The 23115-nt window shown below is 36.1% G+C and overlaps 1 protein-coding gene across 1 annotated transcript; it reads left to right on the top strand.

Moving 5' to 3' along the window:
• Positions 1–17118: 17118 nt before the first annotated feature.
• LOC145689778 (uncharacterized) lies at positions 17119–17631 on the top strand. Its single transcript, XM_081763982.1, has one exon. The coding sequence runs from the start codon at positions 17119–17121 to the stop codon at positions 17629–17631; it is 513 nt and encodes a 170-aa protein (XP_081620108.1).
• The last annotated feature ends 5484 nt before the right edge of the window (positions 17632–23115 follow it).

Below are 23115 nucleotides of genomic sequence, written 5' to 3'. Positions count from 1 at the left end.
TACTACATAGTCATTTAGGGGTGTGGCCTGCAAATTTTTCTAGGGAAGCAGGCTTTTTATATATTAAAAGCAAATCAAAAGTTTATTTCCAGATTACGAAAGCTTCAATAAGACAATAAATTTATACATATTACACATGTACATAAATACATAATATTATATTTCCAGTTAGTTCCTTTTTGAAACCTGGACCTTGACAGAGTGTAAATTTAAAACCACAGCTTGCGGGAAATGTATGAATAAGTTAGTTATAAGAAATCGGAAACTGTTCATGGAAGTCCATTTGTTCGGCGGCTCAGGGCTTCGGGCTTCGTTGAAGGGCTTCGGCGGCTCAGTGATAGAGAGTTCACCTCTGGTGCATAGGGCCCGGGTTCGATCTCGACTCCTGCCATGTGAACTTTGTGGTGGACAAACACCGTGTGCGTGGGTTTCCTCGGTGTTCTTCTGTTTCCCCCCACTTATTTCACTTCCTTAATTTCTCATCATCACCGTCTCCTTTAGCATAACCTTGGGACGTAAAACCCAAAGATTTCAGTTCATTTTTACTCTTTTACTCGTACATAGAGTGTGTATTTAATGTTTAATCATAAAATATGTATCTAGTGGACTTTTGTTCTAGACATGAAAGCTTTTGGGTGGGTTTTGTCTGCGACCGAATGTATTGCCAGGTGACCATCAAAGTGGAATTTTCTCCATCTTGCTGGCCGCCTATCAAAGTTTATCATCAAGAGTCTTACACTGAGAAAAAAAAATGTATGTGGCGTAGTACTTAAAAAGTAGGTTATATGCGTAATTCCTGTAGTTTTTAGACTTAACGTACAGCGGACGTATAACTGAAAACGCATGTTTTATAATACTTTCCGTATAAGTGTTCCATCTATACGTACTTTCCGTATGAAACAATATAGGCGGTCAAGATCTCACATACAAATGGACGTATATAACATATAGCTGATGAATGTAACATACATATATGTATGTAATATAAGGAAAACTTAGATGTCAGACATCGTGCAATGGCATGATGTAACATCTAAGGGCAGTGCGTCTGTAGCATATAGATAACGTATGCTCCTCACTGATTTCTTTAGTAAGCGAGAGGATTCCGTATATTTGTACAATATACCGTTGTCCGGAGAATGTTTTTTTCTCAGTGTAAGAGTGGAGACTTTCATATGAGACAAAGATTGTTTCGAGACGAGATGGCATTTGCATCATACCACAGGAGACAGCCTACAATCTTCTCACGCCTCATCTCGTGGCAACATTATTAAATTAATTAACTTTACCTTAGCAAGACTTTAAATGTCAGTAACAGCGAAAATGTTAAAATAAATAAAGAAGTAGTGAATTCCTGACACCTATCGCATTTCGAGCACTGAATGTAGTTATTCATCAACAACAATTACATAAATGTTGCCACTAAGATGGAAATGGGAGTATTTTTTTCTTTTAATTCCATGAATACCACAAGCGAAAAATATGACATTCATTACAATAGTTTATATGAAGAAATAAAAAAATATAATCTAGAAAACGATGTTCCTAAGAACGCAAAGAAAAGAAATTATTTTTTAAACAATTACAGTAATTGCCCACACTCTGCTTGAATCGAATGTATTACTGAATTTCACATGAAGCAATGGAAAGTGTTGTTTTCGAAGCTCGTTTTGTGCAAGACTGCCGTCATGAAATAACCATGTGTTTCGTTTTACCTTCGTATTCTATCACCTCCGATACTTTTGCTGATTTTGCGTTTTATCAATGAATAATTCGTAAGTTGTAGAAAATTGCTCCCTTATATAAAGAAAAGGAGAGTTTCTACCGTAATAACGACTCGAATCTACGTCCGTAAAATTGCAAGCATTATGCCTTAAACCCCTTCGCTACTCTGATAACCTAGTAATGGTTCACAAAAGCCGTGAAATATTAGGAAGTCCTTTTACCTTGTCATGAGAAATCATTTAATAAAATGAATAATTTATTCTCGTTGCTATCAATACTTCAATTCAATGTGAAATGTATTCGTACAGTACGAATAGTTTCCTAACAAGTAAATAATGCTTCTGTATTTAAATTGATGTTTTTATGTTTTCTATTTTTTCCTTTCTTTTCCAAAGAACATCGAATGTATACATCACAGAAGCACAGCATCTAGTGAACCGTATTCTACATAAAAGCTACTGAATTTGGAAAGCTATTTACTATTTGGATTCCCCTCACAATATGAAGTATATTCTTACGTTACTCTTCTGTCAATTTCTCCGAAGAGGAAAGCGAGAGGTCTTTTTCTTATGAACTCGGTGTCTTTCTGTTCTGCCTAAGGGTCCTCTAGCACTTTGTAAAAAATATTAGAAATATTCTTGTCTTTAGGCAGAACAGGCCCGTTCTGCTTAATCTTCGAAGGTGCAAATTCTGTACAGGGAGAGATTTCTCCTAGGAATGTTTTTCTTCTTAATTGTAAGAGATTCTGTAAGAAGAATAACTATTTTTTCAGATTTCATCATAAATGTTAAATGTTATTCTACTTTTTCTTCTCGGAAAAATGAGTAGATACAGTTTTGCTATTAGCAGTATTATTCACATCTATTTTAGCAAAAAATGAATGTGATTTCTTTAAATATCTGCAGAGAAATGGAAAATGGATTGACTCAGTTGCAAGAAAGTCGTTTGACATTGTAACTGAAACAAACATAAATCAAACTTAATTCGGTGTAATATAAAGTCATTTCAAAACAAAATTTTTCTGTTTTCCAGTAATTCATGCCCAACATGCTAAGGTTAGCAGTAAATAAAAGGTATCACATTTCACATCCCCAGATATGTTTGGCCATACATTAAACAAATAATCCAAGACGATTATTTGACCTTTTGATTTGGTTGGAACTCTATAGAAAACATACAAGTATTTGAAAGTATTATATTAATATTTTGAATTGGTGCTATTTACAAGCTTGTACATTGACAAAATAAATATGAGAATAGATGTGTTATTGCATATAGTATATAGATTTATGTATAGGAGACAAATAGGCTGATAAGGTGATGCCGAAAAAAAAATTGTGATGTACAGGAGTAAGACTCTTTCTTAAGGTACTCCTTATGCGTTCTCTTGCATTGCTTACTTAGTATGTGGCCAAACATCTCTTGAGGATGTGAACTGTGACACATTTTGCTTAATGAGAGCCTTAGCATGTTGGAAATGAACTTCTGGAAAATTGAATAACATTTTGTTTTGAAATGACTTGATATTAGGCCCCATTAGGTATGTTTTATGTTCGTTTAAGTCACAATGTCAGACGGCTTTCCTACAACTGAATCAATCGATTTTCCATTTCCCTGCAGGTGTTAAAAAATTACATTCATTTGTACTAAACTGATGTGAATAACACTGCTAATGACAGAACTGTATCCTAGTCATTTTTCCGAAAAGAACAAGTCGAATAACAACTAAAATTTATGATGAAACTTGAAGATATGGTTATTCTTCTTACAGACTTCGTTAGAATTACTAAACAGATGATTATGAATGCAAGACAAAATCCAAGAGGATAAGACCTTGAAAATTCTTACAAAATGAACTAAAATTAAGGGACAGAATCATAGGCGCAGCCTAATAGAAGGATGATTATTCTTTTCTACAACTGTCACACATCTTTGACAGAGGGAGGGGGAAGAAGACTACAATTGATGGACGATATCAAAACAGAAAAATCGTACGTGAAGAGAGAGAGGTTAGCAGAAGACCGTGGAGCATGGAAACTTTTCAGTTGTAGAAACTGACCTGCCAATAATGGCAGAATACCTGTGATGATGATGATGTCATGCACCTAAAATGTTATCTGTAATTCTTCACTTTATAAGTAACCTGTTTAAAATACTGAAAACTCAATAAAACACGTAAGACAGTTGTACAGACATGTTCAAATTATTAGACTCACTCTCGAAAAATGCGAAATTGATGTTGCAGTCCTAATTTCGGAGTTCTTGAACATGTAATTTAATTGTTTAAACCACCAATATAGGATTCTTCATTTGTTTACTGTAGACTTGAAGTGGTGATATCACCGTTCAACAGCAGATAGCATTAGTAGAGGGGAGAGAGTTCCGAAAGTGGTATTTCAGCTTAGACAGCTCTTGTGATTTCGAACAACAAGTTATAATCTGATGTATTGTGTCGTAAGCGGTTACGACATTCAAAGCGTTCAACAGTTCGTATGGGTCAATTCGAAGTGATCTTGACGTGTTTTGTGTATTAATCTTTTATTCTATGAAGTCCTGTAATCGCGGCATAATTTGAAAAGCCAGAGACCTTTCTTCCCGTAAAGTGGAAGTTGTCAAAACACTTCTGGTGAAAGGAAGATATACACGACAAATTGCTATTAGAGTTGGAGTAAGGCAAAAATCTGTGAGTAAAATCTCCGTTGCGATGAGCAAGAAGCAAATGTGTCAGCAAAATTGGCTTTGGAAGTTTGGGTGAGGTCCAAAGCTATCGCTAAGAGGTATCAAAAAACTAATAAAGATTGGCTCTGGGAAACAGAAACGCAACTTCTAGAGACTTAAGTATAAAAATGGCTGAGTATTGTATAGACATATCGTCTGAAAATGCTCGAAGGGTTCTTTGTATTAAGGGAATAAAAGCACTCAGGCCAAGAAAGAAAGCAAAAATTACTCCAATCATTGCACAGAAGCGACGCGAATGGGCACGAGGCAAAGAACATTGGACTGCTGATGATTGGAGAATAGGAGTTTTAGGGATGAGTCATGTGTCTTCGTGTCTGATGAATGTTCACAATATGTGCGACTAGTGTTGCAAAGGTCTAGAAAGAAACGGAAATTTGGGTAAAAAAAAAACAGTTTTTTACCGTTTTTCCCGAACCTGAAAAAACGAAAAGATTGGGAAAATTGAAATTTTTGAATGTTTCACACATTATGCCTTTAAAATGAAAACTATTTTATATTTACTACTTTACAATTAAGATCACTGAGTAGTTATGTTTCTTGTATTAGAATAGGGAAATTTTATGGTAATAAATATATTTACACCATTCCTTTAAAGTTAGCACCGTGATAAAATGGAGTTGTGGCTACAAAAAATACTGAAATATAATCGAAGTTAGATTAAATAATATAGACGCACTTAAATTATTCTAAGTAATCTTATAAAGTTACCGTTTTATGGCAGGGAAGTGTTAAAATAACAGGGCTAGAATCATTTTAGTTAATACCAATATGTTAAAATCGAGTATTTATTTTATGGGGACACGTATCTTCCTTATCCTGTGTAAATTTTGAACCCATTAGAAAAAAAAAATATTTTGTTCGGAAATATTGGCAAAACCCTGATAATATAATTTAAAAAATATTTATTCGCCTGATGCGAATGTTATTTGCTATAACGTGTCTGCAGCATCTATACATACAACGTATTTCGCTAGCAGGAAAAATAGTTAAAGCAACATCCTTTAATTTTACTTTTTAGTTTTCTGATATAAATACCTCTTTATTATTTGTATATTTTTCGAAGAACTCAAAAACAAAACGGATTTTCTTTACATATACACACATACACCGCATAAATGCGTAAATTTGAGCAGCGACAAATATATTAAAGAATTTAACATGTGAAACTTCCGTTCGTTATTCTTAAAGACTAGCAGAATACCCGTTCCTCACACGGGGAGAAGAGTTTCATTTTCGGTATAAGGAGCATAAAAACTGTCACCAGTGAACTTAGGGACCCCAAAACTATGAGTTTGACACTAGTATCAGTCATTTTCACTTGCTAATACATGTCATCCTCTTCCTTTAGGAGTAATAACGGAGGTTGAATTTGGATTTAAATGTAATCGGAAGTGTCACTGTTCATCTCAGGACCCCAAAAATCATGAATTCAACACTAGTATCGGTTATTTTGGATCATATATATATATATATATATATATATATATATATATATATATATATATATATATATATATATATATATATCCGCCTCTAAGTTGCGGGGATGCATTTGGATTTAAACTGCATCAGAAACGTCACTGCTCATCTCAGCGACCCCGAAAACTAATGACACAAATATCGGCCATTTCCAGCCATTTTTATATATCTCTTCCTACCCAAGTTTCTGGCCTGAATTTGGATGTAAACGGTATCGGAAGTGTTACTGTTCATCAAAGCAACCCCAAAAATGATGTATTCGACTATACTATCGGTCATATATATATATATATATACCCCTCTCCTCTGTCCCCAGGTCACGGCGCTGAATTTGGGTTTAAACGGCATTAGAAACGTCACTGCTCATCTCAGCAAGATTCAACACTAATATCAGTCATTTTCGATCATTTTTATATATCACCCCTTCGCCCTCCCTAAAGTTTCGGCGTTGAATTTGGATTGAAACAGCATCGAAAATGTTACTGTTCATCTCAGTGTCCCTGAAAACTATGCATTCGCACTGATATCGATTATTTTGCATCATTTTAATATACCTCCCTCATTTTACGGGTGTACATTTTGAATTTAAACGGCATCGAAAGTGTAACTGTTCACCTCAGCGACCGCAAAAACTATGGATTCGACACTTATAGCGGTCATTTTAGATCATTTTATACATCTTCCTCTCCTTCCCCCAAGTTGCAGTGCTGAATTAAAATTTAAGCTTAATCGGAAATGTCAGTGTTCATCTCAGCAACCCCGAAAACTATGGGTTCGACACTAACATCAATAATTTTTAATATATATTCGCACTTCCTTCCTTCAAGTTGCACCTTCAGAGTGAAATGATAAAACCATTTCAGCCCGAACCTCATCTATGTTGAAAGTTTTTGTCGGGATCAGTCTGGTGGTTTAAATGTTGTTAAGTTACAAATATAGTTACTTTCATTTATATATATATATATATATATATATATATATATATATATATATATATATATATATATATATATATATATATATATATATATATATATATATATATATATATATATAGTTACATTCTTTCATTTCTAGTCCAGTTAGTTACATTCTAGTATACTTTCATTTATATATATATTTATAAAAAACTCAGCTATTGCTTCTGCACTATTTCAATGGTTCGTGCTTTAATACATCCCTTCCTCAACAATGGTTGCGGAATTGATTAAACGTAATGTTCTTGTATTAAATAAATTTATTTTAAATATATCTTTCTCATTAATTTCAATTAAGTTGCTTTACAAAGATCCTCTAAAATTTCAGTGACGCACTATGGGCTATAAGCCATTAAATTTTATGGCCTCCCTGCTACAAACTACAGACTTAAATATTCGATAAAGCATTTCAGTAGTAAGTAGTGTCACAATACCAATATGAACATATTTAATTCCAACGGTAACAACTATGTTAGTAACACTAAAATTATTATTAATAATGATAACGAGTAAGAGTAGTTAATTACGAGTATGACAAATATTTGCTACAGAAAGACTTCTGTACAAGAAATATATATGTAAAAATAATTTACTTCAAAACAACACAAGGAAAACAAAATTTATGACGTACATAACAAATAAACAATATTATGTTACTAATATGAGGTCCCTGGTGTGGAAATAGAGAAAAACAGACATTATGGAAGATCTGGGAATCACATTTGGTAGGAAGTTAAAATTTTGTCAACATAGAAATATATCATGGAAAGAGCAAGAAAAGACAATAGGCTTCATTTATTTATTTATTTATTATTTCAGAACGATAGAATATGTATTTATACAAATAACTTGTAAGGACTAAGCTTCTGTAATTTGAAACAGTATATCTAAAACTTTGACTAACCGATTGACAGTATTCTTCTTACGGACGCGATGGTAGCGCCACAAGAGATCTTTAGGACTTCTGCCTTTTAGGACTTCTGCAGTTTAGGGCTTCTGCCGTTTAGTACTTCTGCCTGTTAGGACTTCTGCCATTTAGGACTTGTGCCGCGAAATAATTTTTAGGACTTGTGCATTTTAGGTCTAATGCCGTTTAGGTCTTGTGCCTTTTAGGACTTCTGCCGCGTCCCCGTAAAGAACGTTTGAAAACATTCCAAAAGGTACGCTATGACTATTAGCAGCCGATACCGGAGGCGGATCCAGAAAGTTTTGAGGAGGTCGCAGGTCTGAAAAATGAACTTGAGACATTTTTCGATATTTGGTTCGCTAACTAAAAAAGTGAGCTGCAGTATTTCTTATCTCCGCCCTTCTGGAGGCGACATTGAGGAACGCCATGTTGTTCAACACGAGAGAATCCAGGATTACCATGAACTGGAAACGTATACATTAATCGCTATGAGAGGAGAATGCACTCAGATTCTTCCTTTTGAGAGAATTAAAAAAAAATCACAGCCTTTTAACAAGCTCTTCATTAGGGACTAATTTATATATTTTACTTTTCATGGAGTAGCGCGCGAGCCCCGCGCCCCCTTTCTGGATCCCCACTGAGGGATACCTGGACGATAGTAACTTCAGTGTTTTTCTAGCTAGCTATTTAGTGAAAGTGATTGCAATAAGCGCCCCGCGGCCCTTCCGGGGTTCCACCCCCACCCCCACCCGAAAATAAAAGGAAAGTTGGGCCGGTTTGAAACCTAATTGACACTTATAAAACTATTCTGTACTACCTACTTATATTCAGAATTATAAGCTATGATATCAATCTACCTTTAAAATTTAAAAGTAGCAGTAAAAAAAAAGAAAACTCTTTTTCCGTCTCAACCACCTTGATTAAATTAATATGAACATAGTTCGTATTAAGTATGTAGTGAAAGCTTAGGAAAAAGATAAGTAAACACTTTAGGTTTCCTAATGAATATAAGTTTGTACGCTACCTCGTATCTTAAAAAAAAAACTCCTTTATAGAGAAGAAAAAAAAGTTGGAAATTAGTTAAAAGTTAGCGACTTTTCTTATAGGGAAGTCAATTTGTTGTATTGATTGAGTTCTCCATGGAAAAAGTTCCTGATTTTCAACTAATTTCCAACCTTTTGATACTTTTTGTTTTTCTGTAAAGTTGTCTTTTGTTTTGAGATACGAGGTAGCTGCAAAGTACCGTCGATATATATATATATCCTTCGTTAATTTGCCTCGAGAGGGTCCCCAAGTTACCAGTCCAGGTTATTCCGATGCACATGAAGTTAGCACTGAGAAAACTCTGAGTGCACAACCAACAAACAATACATCACCATTGAGCAGACCTACCTTGTCAGTCAAAGTAATCCGTAGAGTTGAAGTGGGCAACTACTACGTTGTGTGTTGTGAATCACGTTCATAGTGTAGTGTGTTGTGACAATGGCCCATTGCACCAATCAGAAACAGGCCGAGTTGATTTTTGTCGATGGAGAAGCACATGGAAATGGTAGGCAAGCAGCCCGATTATACAACGATCGATATCCCAATAGATGCCAACCGCATCAAACTACATTTCCTACGCTGTTTCGTCGTTTGTGTAAGACCGGAACGTTTCACCCTGAAATGTATGACACTGGAAGATCACGTGTGGAACGCACTGTGCATGCCGAAGAATTTATTTTACGACATGTGCTCGATGACCCGAGTGTAAGTTCCAGAGAGCTTGCACGTCAGCATAATGTCAATCATGAGAGTATGTTCTCGATCCTTCATGCCAACAATTTTTATCGCCAGGGTATTTTCCTCCCAGGCTGGACTTTTGTAATCAGGTTCTCCATTTGGTGGCAACAACTGTCGGTTTTCTCTCCTCCATTTTGTTCACAGATGAAGCCCAATTTGGAAGGGATGGTATCGAGAATTTTCATAATAGTCATCTGTGGTCTGTGGATAATCCACATGGAATGGTACAGGCCCGCCACAAGCACCAGTTTCGTATCAACGTTTGGGCAGGGATTCTGGGTGACCATCTCATTGAACCAGTTGTTCTCCCACGACTCACTGGGCCTATTTATTTGAACTTCTTGCGCGAGATACTTCCTACACTTCTGGAGGATGTGCCATTGGTCTTACGACAACGTATGTAGTATATGCACGATGGTTCCCCGGTGCATTTCTGTCGCAAAGTGCGTGATTATTTGAACATTGTTTTCCCGGGCAAGTGTATCGGCTGTGGCAGTCCTACGTCATGGCCTGCTTGGTCGCCGGATTTAAACCCTCTGGATTTCTTTTTATGGTAGCATTTCACAACTGTTGTTTATGCTACTGCGGTACCTGATATCCAAAGGTTGGAACAACGCGTCCGAGCCGCTTGTGACGCTTTACGGGAAGAACCAAACACGTTTTGACCTGTGCGACGACGCCTGAATGCCTGTGTTCAGAGTGGTGGACGTCATTTTGAGAATCTTCTTTAGTGTTGCCACAGGTAAGACTATTGTAAGACTTCTTAAACCTTTAGTGTCATTTTTTGTGATACTTATTCACCACGGACACCAGTACGAGGTGTTGTGTATCATTAAGTTGCAATAAGTAAGACCCATGTAGTTGGCATAATAAAACGTTGCATAATCAACTTAAAAATGTAGTGGGGATACCTTACTACGAAGGAAGAAAGAGAGAACTCGAGAGGGATCAGTAAGAACTGGAACAATAGCATTAATTCGCAAAAGGAACGAACGTAATGAAAAACTAGGAGGAAAAGTAAAACACCAACTTGTGCTAGATGGGCTTCTGCTGTAAATTTAAATAGCTGGAATAACCTGGATAGCTTTATATTGGTCTGGAATAAACATAACTCTATAAACTGAGAGCTTGATAAAAATTTCTAACATGCCATGGTTGTACTGCTTTCTCATTTATGTGCAGCACTAACTTACCTGCACTGGCTTCATATACATGAACTTGAAAATAGGCCACATGCGATGTATAACATTTAACTAAACACACATTACAGCGTGAAACTATTTCAGCCTCCGTGCGAAGCGGAGAAAACACTAAAATGCCCACTACGAAGGTAGGCTAACTTGAGCAAAAATTGTTTTATTTGTAACACTTCACTTGAGAATGACGAACGTGTCGCTATTTAATTTGCATTAAACACACACACAAAATAAAGGCACCACGCATGAGCACTACATTGATAAATTGAACTTAAAGACTTAATGAGGAATCTCCTGGAACTCCACTTAAGCAGCAAACCAACAAAGGCTGCAGATAACTTCAAAGAAAAGGGAAGCCGAGGCCAATAAATTCAACCAGTGACATCGTTGACTTAATTTATATACGCTATCCTAGTTGATGAAAGAAACAGAACAAAACATCATCCATTAACTGTGGAATATGCAAACACTATTCTCTTGGCGTACGTTGTCTCATCATATTGGACGAAGGCAGGGCGGCGCTGAGCTGGAGGGCCCTAGCTAGGCTATATTGGACCTCTCCTCCCGGTACAAAGAACATTACTTCTCTTCAGTACAATTATTGATGCGTTTGGGTCTACATCAAATGCCAACCGCTGACGTTTGATTATTAATGTTTACAAACAGGTAATAGGGGTAGAGATGAGCACTGGACACTAAGCGCAGCAACAAATAAACCAACCAACTGGGCGATTCTACATGTGCGCCTGCACCTTCATTTTAATTTTAGTCTTGTAGCAATATAGAAGGACACATGAACTCCGCGCACTTACGCAAAAATGTCTACTCCAAATAGACACTTCCATGACTAAATTTCACATGAATGATATACACTGTAGTAATCAACGCAACTCAAAGAAAGAGAGAGTAAATAACGTGGTATGCATGTCGTTGTCAAAATCACTAGTAAATAGGCAACTTCAAAGCACGACATGATGTGCATTGACAACCACTAACAAACCGAATTTCTGAAGGATTTTTATCGGTGAGAGTGCGTCACATAACATGACTTGTAAATTCGTTGAATTGGACGTGTCGTAAGTTGGTGGCACCGGCTTAAAATTTAGCTATTCATAATTAGGTTACTGTTCCTGCTAGGAAAACGCCACATCTCGGCCGTTCGTACTAATAGTAACGAATACTCTGAAAGGTATTTAGGCACTTAGGAATATTATTTGCTTCAATAAGTCACTGCAGAAGATTACAAATGAATTGTTTAAAACAACCTAGCCGCATGGCCTAACAAAGCACAATGCCGAGCCCTTATTTTATCATTGTTTTTGCCAAACCAACACTACTTGAAGATAAATGGAAAACGAAATCCTATGTTCACACTCGGGGGAAGTTTAAACCTCAGTTTGATAGCTTGATTATGTACTGTTAAACATATTCACACTGATAAAAACACAGAGACTTATAATTGCAGGCTACAATGTCGCCACGTTTGCGGATGAGAACCTAGAATTCCTATCGAGAGTGCGCGAACACGATGGCTTTCAGTGTTGCAAGATCTTGTTCTTTAAAAATTTTTCATTGAAATTAAAGAGTATTTATAAAATTTTCAAAAATACAATGGGGCGCTACAACCTTGCTCTGGATAAAGAAAAAAACTTTGAGCAAGCGAAGTTTTTTTATAGGCAAGTATTTACTAGAAGTTCCTTGCGCTTCTCCAGAGAACAATTAAACAGATTAACATTATCTAGGTTACGTGTACCAATCCATTCATTCTGCAGATTTACCAAGTTCACAGCATTATTTTCTACGCCTATAACAAGAAAAGGCCCCAAATATTTCAGGAAATCTTACTAATGGTTTCATCTACCATAGAGCTATGTTTTTGATTTTTTACAAAAACGAGATCTCGAATTTTGATTCCAACACCTTTGGTTTTAACTTTAGAATTGTTCTTTTTAAGACCCTTCTTAGTGTTTACCAACACTGATTGATGCTTAAACTTAGGATCTACTTTACCAAACTCAGGAGGCCAATCTAATTCCTATTTGAAATTCTATAAAGCTGAAAAGTTAAGAAAAAGCTCTGAAGGAGCGTAGTAGTAGTAAGAGATGCAGAGTTATTTAACAATGATTGAACCTCTGATAGTTTTAGGCTCCATTGAGTATGATCCTTATTTATGAATACTCGTAAAAGAGGAGAAACTTCAGAATGGTACCTTTCCACAGGGTTGGATTTAGAGTTGTAAGGACTTAACAACAAGTGTTTAATGCAGTGTTGCCAATTTGGGGGAAAAGTCGCTAAATCTAGGGGATTCGCCTTCCAGGATAGCGACAAAATAATTTTTTCGATTGGCGACTTTTTTTGGGATTTTGGAATGACGATTTGGCGACTTACTTACAAATCTAGCGACTTTTGTGCTGCGAACAACTTGTCCTAAAATATGTACTATTAGCTCAAATCAGTTCAGATATATGTTTATTTTCCTTTTGCTTATTTGACCCAGTGTAGATGTTGACGAGCTGGAAAAGTCCATAACATTTATCTCTATATTCCGACTTTGATTGCTGTTATCTCTAACCTCCTCATGGGAATCAATCCCAGCTTTTAATGTCCTATTGTTTACAGAGCTTCCTTCAGTGGCACAAAAATAATACATTACCAATAGCAAACGGATTATCTGTAGAAGCGTGAGTAGAAGTGAAGTGTATAAGATTTTTTCTAGACCTTTAATTTTGTTAGTTTTGCTAAACTAATTTTTGATTTCGCTGAAGCAAAATTGATCATAAAGTTAAAAATGTATAACAGTGAAATAATTATTAGTTATATATGAGTCTTTCATATATGTTCTTGTAGCGTAAATAGTACTATGGATTGAATTGATCACGTATCTTTATCTTTTAAACACACACACACACAAACACACACACACACACACACACACATATATATATATATATATATATATATATATATATATATATATGAAAGAGGCAAAATTCCATGAATTTTTTAGTAACTTTTCACCCAAACTTGGAGTCATTTCTTCTCTTATTTAGCGACTTCTTGTATTAACTTGTTGGCAACACTGGTTGAATGCCATTCCTACGACAAAAACGTCGCCATAAACAAGAGACAAACTGTGCTCCCCTGTCAGTAATGATCTCCTGGGGAACTGGATATTGATAAAAGTACCTTTTAGTAAAAATGGAGATAATTTCTCTAGCATTAGCATTTCTTACAGGATATAATACTACCCAGACAACAAATACGTGTACGACACATGTGCCTTCTCCATGCATAAGCCGTACATGTGCACATGTGCATTTGTGTGAATGATGAACATATACATAACCCGTGCATAAGCCGTAGACGTGAATTTGCGTGGATGAAGCACACATACATAACTCGTGTATGTTCACATGTGCATTTGCGTGGGTTATGCACACGTATATAACCAGTGACTACGTCGTGCATGTGCACATGTGAATTTGCGCGGATAAAGCAGACATTCATATAACCCGTGCCTAAGCCTTTACGTGCACATGTGCATTTGCGTGGATGAAACACACATATATAACTCGTGTATGTGTATATGTGCATTTGCGTGGGTTATGCATACGTATATAGCCAGTGACTAAGTCATGCATATGCACCTGTGCATTTGCACGGGTAAAGCACACATATATATAACTCGTGCCTAAGCCGTTACGTGTACATGTGCATTTGCGTAAATGAAGCACACGTACAGATCTCGTGCTTAAGCCGTTATGTGCACATGTGCATTTGCATGGATGAAGCACACATTTATATAATCCGTGCCTAAGCCGTTATGTACACATGTGCATTTGCATGCATGCAGCGCACGTACGTAACCCGTGCCTAAGCCGTTATGTACACATGTGCATTTGCATGGATGCAGCGCACGTACGTAACCCGTGCCTAAGCCGTTATGTGCACATATGCATTTGCATGGATGAAGCACACATTTATATAACCCGTGCTGTAGTCGTTATGTACACATGTGCATTTGCGTGGATGCAGCAAACGTACATAAACCATGCTTGAACCGTGCATGTGCACATGTGCATTTGCGAAGATGAAGCACATTTAAATTACAGGTGCTTAAGTCGATGGGTGCACATGTGCTTTTGCACGGCTACTGCACGTGTGTATGAGACGTCCATAATACCGTACAAGTGTATACTTTTACTTTCATTCTCATCAACAATATAAAGTAATTTCCAATTTTGATAGATGTCGTTCTTCCTACAGGCGGTGTTATGGAAACTTTTCGACGAATGACAGCTGAATGATTGTAGAAACTCCATAACATCCGCTATGCTATTGATTTCAGGAATAGAGGAGAACCCAAGACCCCCTAATTCACATAAATCTGATATAGCAGAGATTAAAGATATGCTCGGTGCTTTGCGTAATTCAAATCATAGTGTTGTGTCAGAAGTGAAACGATTAAACGATACTGTGGCTAGACTAGTGGACAGACTTGAAAACATTGAGGGCAAGTTCGAAAGAATGTCAAAGGAAATCGGTGAACTACAAGACTACACGAGTTATCTTGAAGATAAAATAGAAGACTTAGAAAATAGGAGCAGAAGACAAAATTTAGTTTTTTATGGAATAAGTGAAAGTGCTAATTAAACATAAGAAGAAAGTGAACGCAAAGTTTCTGAAGTGATACGGAATAGATTGGGAGTGGAAATAAATGAACTTGATCTCGATAGAGTCCATAGATTGGGAAGGAAGACCGAAACAAGAAATCGACCTATAATATGTAAATTTTTAAGCGACAAGAAAAAAGAGAGTGTGCTACGAAATAGGAGTAAACTGAAAGGCTCGAACATTTATATTGAACAGGACTACTCTTACAAAGTAAGACAAGAACGCAGGAAACTACAGTTTTATTTAAATAATGCTAGGAGAGCGGGTTCTTATGCATATCTGCAGTTCAGGTACTTAAACATAGACGGGAGGAAATTTACTTTATGGGATCTGGAGAATGGAAAACACCAAAGGGACCAGGAGCGCGAAGACAATAGAACACTTGAGTCGCCAGCAGAAAAGCCGGAAGTCGCGGTCGTTCAACCTTCAACTGTCAGTGAGGAAACCCAAAACAACCCCATCCCTCAACCGTCTCCCTCCCCCTCAAGAAAACAGGCGCAGAGTGAAAGTTTGGTCAACCAGAAATCAGACTACACCAGATGAGGAAAATGCCTCAAGGGACAGTTCCATGTAAGTACAAACAGCAATGTCCATCTACCTAATCTTTCTTGTGACCGTATTGAAGATAAAAGTAATGAAAGAAATGAAAACAAAATCAAAGCGAGAAATAAATCTTTTTCATTTTATTTTCAAAATGTGAATGGACTTAGGAGCAAACAATCTGAATTTTTTACAAGTGTACTATCAAATAATTATGATATAATTGCAATTGTTGAAAGTGGTCTGTGTGATAGTTTTTATAATTCGGAATTTTTTGATTGTAGATACACTGTATTTAGAAAAGATAGGAATCTTGAATTGCTTGGGAAGTCAAAAGGTGGAGGGGTATTACTGGCGGTACTTAAAAAAACATAGAATGTTTCATGTTAATTCAGATGACAATGGATTTGAATGTATTCTTACAAAACTTGTGACAAATAGTGTAACTATGTATGTTTGTGCTGTTTATATACCACCCGACTCCAATTTAATAATTTATGAAAATTTTTATCAATTCATTGAATCCAATTGCCCGGTAGGGAACACTATTCTTTGTATGGGAGACTTTAATCTTCCAGAGATAAATTCAAGTTTATCCTTTTTGAATTCATCAGGCGCCTGTAAAAGTCTTTTCAACTTTATTAATTTATTTGGTCTAAATTCGATTAACAATGTACAGAATGAGAATGGTCGCACATTGGACTTAGTAATTACTAATGTTGATGACGCTTCTATTGAAAAAGTTGAGCACCCTTTGGTTTCTGAAGATAGGCATCATCCTGCATTGGAAGGCTTATTGTACCTAAATCAACTATCAATAAGAGATAAACTGCAAAACAATTTGCAAGGTTTTAACTTTAGAAAGGCAAATTTTACTAAAATGTACAATGAATTACTAAATGCCAACTGGGACTGCCTCAAAGATCTGAATGATATTAACGTGATTGTTGATAAGTTTTATGAAATTATTTATAATGCGATACATGTAAGTGTTCCCTCTAAGAAATTTTTGAACAAAAATTATCCCTGTTGGTTTACGTCCAATATTATTAAAAAAATTAAATGTAAGTCCTATCACCATAAAAAATGGAGAAGCGGTATGGGTGATGTTTTGTTTCACAAATGGGAATTTTGTAAACTCCGGAAAGAATTGAAAACAGAAATAGCGTTAGCGTATAAATCTTTCGTTTTTGAATCGGAACACATGGTAGAGAGGGATCCTAGTCAATTCTGGAATTTTATAAAAAGTAGAAATAGGCATCTTTCTACAGGCTTCCTTACGTATAATGGTAAGAAACTGAGAAACAATAATGATATTGCAGAGGAATTCGTTAGCTATTTTCATTCGGTTTATAGTAATGACAGAGCGCATTATGATACAAATGGATTCATGCCTGATGGGACAGCTTACGAAACATTAGATATGTTTTTCTTAAATGAAATCGCTCTAGAGGATGTTGAGGAAGCCATAAGAATGTTGAAACCCAAAAAATTGTGCGGATCGGATGGCATACCACCGTACATTCTTAAGGGTTGTATAGACATTCTTAAGCATCCTCTACATACAATTATAAATAAGTCATTAAAAACAAGCGTGTTTCCAGACAAGTGAAAACAAGCCATAGTTTGTCCTATCCCTAAATCTTGTGATGCGAAGAATATACAGAATTTTAGGCCTATTTCTATTTTATCAGCATTTGCCAAGGTCTTTGAGCAAGTAATATTTAAGAGGATAATGTGCCATGTAAAACCCGTCATGTCAGTATATCAGCATGGCTTCTTAAAGAATAGATCAACATCTACTAATTTAGCCATTATTACAGATTTTATTGCAAATGAATTGGATAGAGGGGGTCAAGTGGATGTGATCTATACTGACTTTTCAAAAGCCTTTGATTTGGTAGATCATGATGTACTGTTGCAAAAACTAACGACTTATAATTTCTCTATGCAAGCAAAAAGTTTTTTCGCATCCTATCTGCAAAATCGTCAACAGGCCGTCATGTACAAAGGATATGTATCTAAAAAATTCACAGCCTTATCAGGAGTTCCTCAAGGTTCAAATCTTGGTCCACTCTTATTTCTATTAGTGATAAATGACCTACCGTCTTATATTCATTATTCTAACACTCTTCTATTCGCTGACGACCTTAAGATATTCTCCAAAATCAATTCGCTTGAAGACTGTGCAAAACTACACATAGACTTATGTAATATTAGGAACTGGTGTGAAAATAACAAGTTTAAGTTGAACATAAATAAATGCAAAACTCTTTCCTTTACCCGCAAAGAGAACACCAATTAATATGACTATTCTATTGAAGGAACTATTTTAGAGAAACCTACTTTTATTAAAGATCTAGGAGTGCTATTTGATTCTAAACTAAGTTTTACTCATCATATTGAAACAATTGTTAATAATTCATACAGAAATCTTGGCTTTGTTATGAGAATAGGTAAGGAGTTTCAAAACGATGCTACGTTAATGAAACTCTACTTTTGTTTTGTGAGATCGCAATTAGAATATGCGACTCTGTCTTGGTCACCAAAAGTACAAAAACACATAGATATGATTGAAAGAATACAACCAAAATTCTTGAGATTACTTGCTTATAGAAAAACTGGTATGTATCCAAAATACGAGTCATATTCAGAAATAGTACAAAACTTCAATATGAACACGTTGAAACGACGGAGAGAGAACATACGGATCTTTTATTTTTACACAAATTACTACATGGTAAAATTGACTGTCCCAGTCTTACTTCGAAGGTTCAATTGCATGTCCCATCAGGTAAAATCCGCGTAGGAAATACCAGTACATTTTACTGCAGAAAGGCAAGAACAAATATCCTCGCTAAGTCTCCTATATGGTGAATGAGTGCTTCCTACAATGCAATTGAAAGGATAACTTCTATAGATGTTTTTGGAATGTCGGAGACAGTATACAAGAATAGCCTTAAAAATAGGTAATAATGAAAATATATAAATGTATAACCTTGTTTAAATATATATATAACTAAGGGTAAATGTATTTGTAAGGAACAACACTGTAACTGGGCCTAGAGCCTGTTGTGTTGAATAAAATAAAATAAAATAAAAAATAAATAAATTTTTGAGCTAGGATACAAGATCAACAGGTGACAGCACTGTACTGTTGTAACTACTGTCAGACAGTTCATAGGTTTACAAAATTATTTTCGTGACCGATTACAGCAGAATATTTTGCGTTATTAAATACTTGGCAAACATGTCAAAGATACTATTAAAGCTTTGCTCGTTGCAAATAATAAACTACAAAAGTAAAATTCTCACTGACAATTATTAGTTACTTGTGATATACTGAAGGTGATGTCTTTGGTGTTATACATTGTGTTACTGCTTAAGCCACCAAATATATAATCTCTGTTTCTCGTTGCATCTCGAATATGCTTGTACAGCGGGGGACACTTCTAAATGGTACACCTTAGCCGTAAATCTCAATATGGCTGTACATCACCTCTCCATTACGAGAAAATCACCTGTGTTCTACATGTAAGTCATCTGGGTACTGCGTATAAATCATCTCTGTCCTACATGTAAATCACCTGGGTTTGCGTGTGAATCACCTGTGTGCTACGTGTAAATCACCTCTTTCGTACATGTAAATCATCTGGTTACTGCGCCTAAATCACCTGTGTACTACATTTAAATCACTTGTGTGCTACGTGTAAATCACCGCTCTCCTAAATGTAAATAACCTGTGCACTACATGTAAATCGAATACGTGCTACTTGTAAATCACCTGCTCAGTAGGTGTAAATCACTTGTGCAGGACGTGTAAGTGTGCATTGCACATGTCCTGTGCACGTGAAGATGTTGAATAGGACTTGTGACATATATGTGCATCACATGTACAGACGTGCATTTATACAGATGATGCACATGTTGCATCCGTGCAATTGTACATGCACTATACGGGTACTGTACATGCATTGTGCTGCCTGGGTAAGAATTTACTGTAAACATCTAAGACAGACAGTATATATGAATAAGTATTACTCTTTGGTAGACGACCTATAAGGTCAACACTTAACTTGCAATGTGGGAGGTCTGCTTCCACATGACAAATTTGTGAATTTTTGCTTGAGAACAGGATTTAGTTGTAGCACAAATTTCACAATCATTCACAAATTTGCCAATATCTCGTTTCATATTAGGCCAGTAGAAAAGTTTTTTACAATGCAAGTAACATTTTCTGGAACCAAAACGTGCTTCTTTATGGATTTAATCAATCACCACATGCACTAGACTCCTAGGTATGATTAATTTCCAAACATTAACTTGCTTAACATACATTAAATTTAGATGCTTACAATAATTTGAGTTACCCTCTTCTAATTTAGCTAAACACTTGTTAACAAAGGTATCATCTTGCTGTTCTTTTAACATTAGGTGTAAGAAAGAAGATTGTGTTAAATTTCTGAAAACAACATTTACAACATAAGTGGTATTATAAGCTTCGTCCTCATCAGGAGGATTACGTGAGATGACATCAGCAATGTAGTTTTCACCAGAGGATTGATGTTCAAATTGCAAATTATAATCCTGAAGTTTTAACAACAATCTAGTGGTCCTAGAATCTAGATTACGTATGGTTCTTAAATGCGTTATGGCTTTGCTGTCGGTATGGGCAACAGCTTCTCAACCAAGGATATGGTCAGCAAATCTTTCACAAAGAAATACTACAGCTAATAGTTCGGTCTGGAAGATGGATAGTGACATTTCAGTGGGTTTAATACGTCTACTTGCACAAGAAATTACCTTAAATTCATTACCTTCATACTGACCAATATATCCGCTAATGGCTACTGCAGATGAATCAGAGAAGATATGAAAGGTTTTACTCATGTCAGGCAATGCCAAAGCAGGAGGAGATATTAACTCTTGCTTTAATAACTCAAAAGATTCTAATTGCTTAGGGACAAAGTGAAATTTTACATCTTTACGTAAGAGAGTTACTAAATCTTCAGTTAACTCGGCGTAATTCCTAATAAATTTGCGACGCCAATTAGCTAAGCCTAGAAACTGTCGTAGTTGCTTACGATTTCTCGGTACAGGAAAGTTTCTTATGGTTTCGTTCAACGTAGAGTTAACTTTAACTTCTTTAACAGATATTACATGTCCTAGAAACAGCAATTCAGGAAATAAGAATCTGCACTTCCGGAGATTCAAAGAAAAATTTAGTTTATTCAGGGTGTACAAGATAAATTCAAGATGTCCAAAGTGCTGATCTATGGAAGGCGAAAAACATAGGAGGTCATCCAAATAACATGAAGTAAAATGCTTCGTGGATAGATCAAAAATGCTGTTCATGACGAACTGGAATAAACTTGTGGCGGAATTCAGTAATATTACCAAGTATCGAAAACAGTATTATCTTACTTCAAATAAGAAGGCTGTCTTCTCATATGATTTTTCTTCCAGAGGTACACAGTAATATCCATCCTTGCAGTCAAAAGAAGGGAATACAACAGAGCCCTTGAGACGAGCTAGAAGGTCTTGTATAAGCTCCACACGTACATTAGCAGTAATAACTTTCTTATTCAGATGTCTCAAATCCAACGTGGGCCTGATTGATTGTTTATCGGTCTTGTACACACAATGTACGGGGTTTAAGTAAGGAGGTAACCTTTCTTCAATTACTTCCCATTCGAGCCACTTTTGCAGAAGTTCCCTAAACGGTTCTTGCATCGAATAGGCTATTGGATAGGGTTTACACACGACTGCTTCGTTGTCAGTGAGCTCTATTTTTAAAGGCTTTATTTTCACTGGCCTAGGCCTCACGAAAAATAGATCTCTATAACGAATAAGTAAATCCACTAACTTATACTTAACATCTTCAGGTAAATCTGTCCTAGAAAGGATGATGTCTCGAATTTCACCCACTGATAAAAGATAATCTTCCTCCTGGTTCACTTCTTGTACAAAAGATTCGGGTTCAACTGAGCTTATCCATAAAGAGTTCAAATTTAACGGTGCTGGCTTACCATCGAGATCCTTGAAGGTGGGAATGCGGTTAAAAAAGTCCACCACACAATTATATTTATTTAGAAAAGGCGTTCCAAGAAGGACATCTGACTTCATGCCTTCCACTATAAAGAAGGGAACTTAAAGAACGTGACAAGAAAATTCTAGGTACAAAGTTTTCTGACCCTTGACTCGGTGTTTGTTATCACCCACAAAAGCTTGTAAAGTTATATGCTTAGCTGAAAGTAATTTAGCACTAGGCAAAGCTTCTACTATTCTATTCCACTTATCATAACTTAAAAAATTGGCTTCACAACCGCTGTCTATTATGCAGGATAAGGATAAACCTGCTATTTGACCTGACACGTATGGCGACTTTATGGACGCACTATGTTCATTAGCAACAGAAGACACGTTTTCGTTCAAAGTAAAGAAAACCTGAAGAGGAGACTGGGTGAACCATGTGCTGTTATCTTTATTAGACAACGTAGTTTCTGGTCGCTGGCTAAAATCTCGGCGGGCTCCAGGCGAGCAATCAGGGGTCTGCCATTTTAATTTAAAGCTGAATTACATTGAGCATAAGGCTCAGAAGCACTCTGTGGATATACATAAGTATTTTCATAATTATTTCTAACATTAGGAGAATGAGCGAAGTAGATTCGGCTTGTTCACAAGAATTTCCTTGAGCCGGCATAGCTGACTGATTATTATTTCTAACAGAACCATTATTAATGTTTCTATTTCTAACATTAACTCTTCTGACATTACGATTATTCTGTCTAGCTTGATAACAATTATTACCTTGCATATTATTAAAACTATTATTACGATTACCGAATCCAAACCTTCTTTTATTATTGCGCCTAAAGTTAGCATTGTTATTACGATTGTTAGCATGAGGAGGCTTACCACCTAAATAATCCTTGACGTTGGCATAGCCTACCTGAATCCATTTCTCTTTAGTCAAGATCTTATTTTGAGACTCAGAATTTACCCTGAGCTGCCTTGTTCATTGTTATTCTCATTAATCATAGTGGTAGCAAGATTAACATCAAAATGTATATTTCGTTTCTTACTTTCACTAGGA

Source organism: Thermobia domestica, chromosome 7, assembly GCF_964235325.1.
Source record: "Thermobia domestica chromosome 7, izTheDome1.hap1.1, whole genome shotgun sequence".
Taxonomy (NCBI): Eukaryota; Metazoa; Arthropoda; class Insecta; order Zygentoma; family Lepismatidae; genus Thermobia; species Thermobia domestica.
This window is presented reverse-complemented; position numbering and strand designations above follow the sequence as displayed.

Bases quoted from the DNA above. Each gene is read 5' to 3' on its own strand.
- LOC145689778 (XM_081763982.1), top strand. From the start codon at position 17,119: ATGGGTGATGTTTTGTTTCACAAATGGGAATTTTGTAAACTCCGGAAA.